Raw genomic sequence first — 6,488 nt, 5'->3', positions numbered from 1 at the left:
AACTTATAAAGTAATACTTTAAATGAAGTACAAAATTTAGCCACAAAATTAGTTGTAATTTAAAACTACAACCATACTCAATAAAATAAATATTACTACATATTTTGAAAATCTTATCGTTGAATTACATGTTCTTTATGTACTTAATACACATGTTGAATTTTTTTTCAATTAAATAATATTTACTATATGATCTATAAACTTATATTTTATACATAATTTTAAATTACAAAAACTTGTAATTTAAATAATTTATTGATGACATAGTTATTATTATTTAATTTTATAAAATTTTTGCAAACATAGATGATATAAAAAGAAGATATAACCTAATTGTGAATTTTTCAAAATTCACTTCTAATAAAAAGATTTAAAATAAGCTTGTTGCTTAAACTTACAAATAATTTTATAGCTAATTTTTTTAAAAAGTCATTAAAACAAAAAAAATATCACATTCATTTGTAAAACATAATTTCATAGGATGCCACGTTACCGTTACTAGCAATGTCCCTACGATGTCATTCGAGATGGAGCATAAGAATCAGGGACGGATCCATGACGCGTATGGATAAACAAGTCCCCATTCAACGGTCAGAAATTTACAATGCCTTTGTCGCTTAGACAATGACGTTAATTTCTCAACAAAAGACCGAGTAGGACCCATTGATTTTTTTGCCAAAAAAATTAAAAATTCTAAACCCTACAATGTGCAGTGCCAGTGACTGACAGACTGACAGTATAGCATGCTCTACTCTAGTCAGGTGTGAATGTGAATAAGTCAACTTATTATACATAAGTTTTTTACGATATATATATATTGGTTTTAAAAAATTGATTTAAAATAATGATAACTAAGAGGTTTCCCTTCGTGGAATTATAGAATCTTTTATTTAGCCAAAAAAAGAAATGATCTTTTGTTTTTTCCCAAAATATTGGTAATGTTCAAATTACAAGTAATGTAATTAGGGCAGTTTGATAACACGTGTGAATAAAAAGTGTGTAAAATTATATGTAAAGTTGTTTAAAAACTAAAAAATGTTATTTAAACTACCATACCAAACAACTCCTATAAATGAAAATTATAAAATATGGACATGATAATTACTTGCAATTATAATCTTTGAATTTTCTATAAAAATATCTTGGAAATTTGACTAAGTATTTCTTTTGTTCCTTTTATCCTTATCCTTAGGTGTTAGTTATGATGTTGTCCTTTACAGCTCCTTTTTGCTTTCGCATAAACTGTGTTTTTGTTGAAAATTATTTATTTAAAACGAAAAATTACAAAACTTTTGCAACTTTTTTATTTTTATTTTTAAAAAATCAAGAACAACTTAGAGTATGTTTGGTAACAAGATTTAATTATAGTTTTTTGTTTTGAAAACCAAAAAATAATGGGTCCTACACATGAATTTATTGTTTGGTTGGTGTTTTTTAGATACAGTTTTTAGAAAATTATTTATTATTTTTCTTATTCAAAACAAGATTTTGAAAATAAAAGAGAGATGTTTTCAAGATATAGAAAACGTTGCTAATGGCATAGTTGTAAATAAATTGAAGAAAGTGGACCCAACAAATTTGCTTAAATTCTTCTATCTCCTAAATTAATGTGCTTATCTTTATCACAAAAAAAATTTCACACTTCAAATTTGAAACTTATCATTATATAAAAAAAAATACATTAGTTATATTCTCACACTTCAATTTTGAAGCTTATCATTATCTAGAAAAAAAATTGAAACTTATCATTATCCAAAAAAAAAAAAATAATCTACACGTAATTTTTAATAAAATAATTCTTTTATAAAAAAATCTCAAAGTAGAAATGGTTTTTCTAAACATCATTTTTTCTTCTTCAGTATTTTGAAATTTTTTTTAAAAAAGTGGGAGTCAAATTGTCAAACACAAAAAATGTGAAAACTATTTTCACTTTGTTTTAAAAACAAGAACAAAAATCATCATACCAAACAGGCTCTTAAATACTAGGGGTGGCAAAATTTGACACGACCCGCGAACCCGACACGACACGACACGAAATTAGCAGGTTATGGGTTGAGGCTTAACGGGTTCGTGTCATATTCGGGTTGACACGACTAACCCGTTTAATAAATGGGTTGGGTTAGTGTTGAACACATAGAACCTGTTTGACCCGTCTGACCCGTTTAATTAAATGATATTTTACCAATATACCCTTCAAACTCTAGGTATATAAACTTATTAGTTGTTGTGATTTATTTTCTTTGACATATTGTGATTGATTATTTGTGATATTGGGATATGCTTTAATTTTGAATGATTATTTGTGATGCAGCTACTCGTTAGTTCTGAATTTTATATTAAAAATATTTATTTGTTTGTTTTTTCATTAATTTTTATTTTTCATTTTGATAAAATCTGATAAACAGGTCGACACGACTGACCCGTTTAATAAATGGGTCATGTTAGGGTTGAGAAATCTTGACCCGTTTAATAAACAGGTCGGGTTAGTGTTGACCTATGTAGTCGAATACTCATGACTTAACACGACACGAACCCGACACGCGAACACGAATTGCTACCCCTATTAAATACATGATATTTTGAAAATTGACCATAATAGTCGCAAAACTATAGAGGGACATTAATTTTGTAAAAATTGAAATAGAAAAAATAAAAAGGGCCATTCCTATATAGAAAAATTTTCATTGGTGGTTGGGACAATGACTGGGATGGTCTTAGGGGGTTGCGGGTTATGGGCGAGTTCATCATCAATTGTGGATTGATAGTGAATTAGTTGTCGAAGGAGTTTTGTATCCCAATTGCATGTATATATATGTGTGTGTGTGCGCGCGTGCACGTGATTTGACAACTAAAATTAAAGGTATAAAGTGATAATAAAAAGGTTGATAGATGGACAACAATACAATTTGAGCAATAAAGGTCATTGGGGTAAATCACAACTGTGGTGGAAAGAGATTTCGTGACTACATGAGGATTGGAGTTTCGTTTTTTGTTTTTTTTAGGCATGATATTAGAGAGATGAATATATATATACATATATATATATATTTTGTTAAGGATTATATATGTGTAGTTTCTCAAAAAAAAAAAGAAAAAGGATTATATATGTGTATGTGTGTATAAAATAAAGAGAGATTATGTTTAAAGGATTTTTTTTTTTTGTAATTATTATATGCATTTTTGTATTTTTTTTTTAGATATATTATTTTTAAGTTATTATGCATATTAAAGAAAAACTATTACAATAATCTCAAGAGGGATAACTATTATGCGGTAAACAATAAAAGAGTACAATAATATCGTTAATGGATTGGATGCATGAATGAATTTGTTATCTATAAGATAGTATTTGCCTCCACACAAAGAGTTTGCTAAAGGGTTACAAGTAAATTGGTCTCCAAGATATAACTAAATCATCAAACTTAGAGAAGTATTTGAATTTATTTCTAATGGTGTGAAATATATAAAAAAGAAGAAGAAGAAGAAGAAGAAGAAGAAGAATGAGAATGTAGTCTATATTTATCGATAATGAATAGTAGATCTTGAAAAGGCACATTTCGAAAGTCACTTTGGTTGGAACAATCGTGTAAGCTCTGACTATTACTACTTAGTTAAAAATAGGCGATGCGCTCCATTCCCTTTTATTTTTTATCTTTGTTACCCCTTCTTATTTGGTATATAAAATTTGCACTTTCTTTAACTATCTCACTTAAGCAAGACAACCCTCACTCAAGTGAGCTTTGTGGACTTGCTTGAGCGGCCGTTAAGCGGACATCGATCGACCAAGCACCCAACTGAGCTCACTCATACCTACTTATCCATCTTCTCATTGTTGAAGGCTCACTTGAGTAGGCTAAACCAATTATGTAGATAGATACTTTATATTTACTGGCCTATCCATTCGATTTTCTGATCACATTAATTTAGTTGCACTGGCCTCGCTCAAGCAGGTCGAAAGAACTTTTTTTTTTTCATTTAAACTTTTTTACTTCCAAAGTAAGGTCAGTTACACATTACAATTTACACTTGAATCTCTCTCTCTCTCTCTCTCTCTCTCTCTCTCTTTATATATATATATATATATATATATATATATATATATATATATGTACACACACTAAGGGAGTCAATTTCGTACCGGAGGCTGTACTGGTCTGACCAGTGGAACAATATATTTCGATACCGGTCAATACCGGTGTACCGTTTCGGACTTACCGTTATTTTTTATATTTATAAATATATATATATATATATATATATATGTTTGTGTGTGTGTATATATATATATATATATATATATATATATATATATTATAATAAATATAAAAGTTTACCATAAAACATTACCTCAATTCAGAACAAATTAATCATAGTTTTAGACTCTAGCATCAATTAAAAGAAAAAAAAACACAATATAAAAAATAGAAAGCTTAAATATTCATTGCATATTAAGAAAACAAATAATATTAATAAGTTAATGCAAGTAGATTATCATTCTGACCTTACAAAAATTCAAAAATTACAAAACTAAAAAAAAAAAAAGTTTTTTTCTATATCGGTCGGTACGTCCGGTACTGGCAGATATTGCCTGAAATTGGCCGGTATGGCTAGTATTTAAATCGGTACGAAACATTGGTATTTCGATACCGATTTATGTACCGGTATAGTATATACTAGCTGGTACAGTATCGACTACACTGCCACTCACACTCACACATATAATTCCACGTGAATAATTGTTTTGGTATATCAAACATAACATGTGTTTAATGAGGTGATATTACAAGCATCAAGTGCATGTAGCATGTATCCCTCCTCTCATATAGGGTAGACCCCACCCCATGTGAGAGGGAGAGAGGAGGATAGATACATCCAATGCATAGTTGATTTAATCTTTTTTCTTTTATAATGAGAGAGAGAGAGAGAGTACCAATAATATCTAAATTTGCCATTCAACTACGCGTACTTGTTTTTAACCTAATAGATATTCAAAAAAAAAAGTAACGAGCTAGATATTTCAACATATTGATTCTCAAAAATATCACATGAAAAATTTTCGATCCTCAAAGAAAATCCTTTCACATTATCAAATCCCATTCATCCAAAAAAAACAAAAAAAAAATGTAGGCAAGTAAAAATTATATATGGAGGCTAGGTCAAATTGTTAAGACATCGGCTAGCTGGAGAACTAAATCAGTTAGCAACGTACCTACCTCTCGTAGTTCCAGCCTTCAAAGCTTTTCAATTTCCTTACCCCTCCAAGAACTTATTGGAAAAAAAAAAAAAAAAAAAAAAAAAAAAAACTACCAATATATTCAACAGCCTCAGATATAGAATTTACCTACAAATCACCGTACTGTTATAGCAATATATAGCAAAATCTTACATTCTCAATATATTAAGAAAAAGGACGCAATAACCAGCCAGCCATTTGTGAGCCAAAAAGTATTAGAAAGATCTTTTTATAGCCCCCCCAAAAAAAAAAACCCAAGAATCTAATTTAAGAATCTCGAGCTTTCTGAGTCGGCGAACTCAGTGGAAACAAAGTCAAGAGCTCTGGCGGGTCAGTACCTCTCGGCGTACACAGCGGCGATGGGTGCAAGTAAAACCCTTTTCCTGCGATAGCCTTGTCCTCGTCGGACAAAGGTGACTCGGTGCCGGAACTCGGCAGGAAAGGTGAGTCGCAGCCGAGCGGGGTGACCGGACTCTGAATCGGTGAGTTGGCGAGATTGGTTAGGCCAAGTTTGATTTCGAGCTTTCTCATGGTTTGTGTGTGCCTTCGCTCGTGGAGCTTGAAGGGTGACCGGCGAGGGCCGGTGGGGTCACCGGGAGTGAATGGTTTGGAGGGATGTTTTGAAGGGACGGTGATCGGGAGTTTGTCTGAGTCACCGGATAAGCCGGTCAGTTTCTGGACTAGGTCTCTGAAGGAGTTTGTGTCTGCTTGCACAAAGGTTGTTGCTGTTGGTGAATTCATGGAATTGGCCGTACTAGAATGTTTTTCCATTCCAGAGAGAATTGAGTTTTGTTTTTTTTTTGCGTACGTGTTTTCTTTGGTAAATGTCTGAGTGAGAGACTGAGAGACCCTTTAACCTTTAAAGGGTGATCTTTTTTGTGGTTTTTATAACGTGAGTTCAGGTATAGGAATATTCCCATACAACCCAGTTCACGCTATACATGAACTGTACATTTGGAAAACACTTACCCTTTTTTTTTATTAATTTATATATATATAATGAAAAATAGATTTTCGGTGTAGACAGATCAATCTCACTCCACGTAACTTTAATAGGTAATATCATATGTATTTCTAGAGTTTTGTTGAAATTATCATAATAGGTAAAATATTTTCATCAAAATATCTTTACTCGAATCACTCAATTTTTGTCGAGTATCATGTGAATGGTAAAACGAGACAAGAATGTTTAAGCTTGACTTTTGTAAGGAATATATTATTTTCGTTTACATTCTAGGAATTACCTTAGAAATGG

At 31.0% G+C, this 6,488-nt stretch overlaps 1 protein-coding gene across 1 annotated transcript; it reads right to left on the bottom strand.

The window, feature by feature from the left end:
- Window positions 1–5,336: 5,336 nt before the first annotated feature.
- Window positions 5,337–6,174, bottom strand: LOC142606630 (VQ motif-containing protein 33-like). Its single transcript, XM_075777949.1, has one exon. The coding sequence runs from the start codon at window positions 6,002–6,004 to the stop codon at window positions 5,501–5,503; it is 504 nt and encodes a 167-aa protein (XP_075634064.1). The 5' UTR covers window positions 6,005–6,174; the 3' UTR covers window positions 5,337–5,500.
- Between the last annotated feature and the right edge of the window lie 314 nt (window positions 6,175–6,488).

This window comes from Castanea sativa, chromosome 1 (genome assembly GCF_040712315.1).
Source record: "Castanea sativa cultivar Marrone di Chiusa Pesio chromosome 1, ASM4071231v1".
In the NCBI taxonomy this organism is placed as follows: domain Eukaryota; kingdom Viridiplantae; phylum Streptophyta; class Magnoliopsida; order Fagales; family Fagaceae; genus Castanea; species Castanea sativa.
This window is presented reverse-complemented; position numbering and strand designations above follow the sequence as displayed.

Excerpts from the sequence above, each read along its gene's own strand:
- LOC142606630 (XM_075777949.1), bottom strand. The coding sequence starts at position 6,004 with ATGGAAAAACATTCTAGTACGGCCAATTCCATGAATTCACCAACAGCA.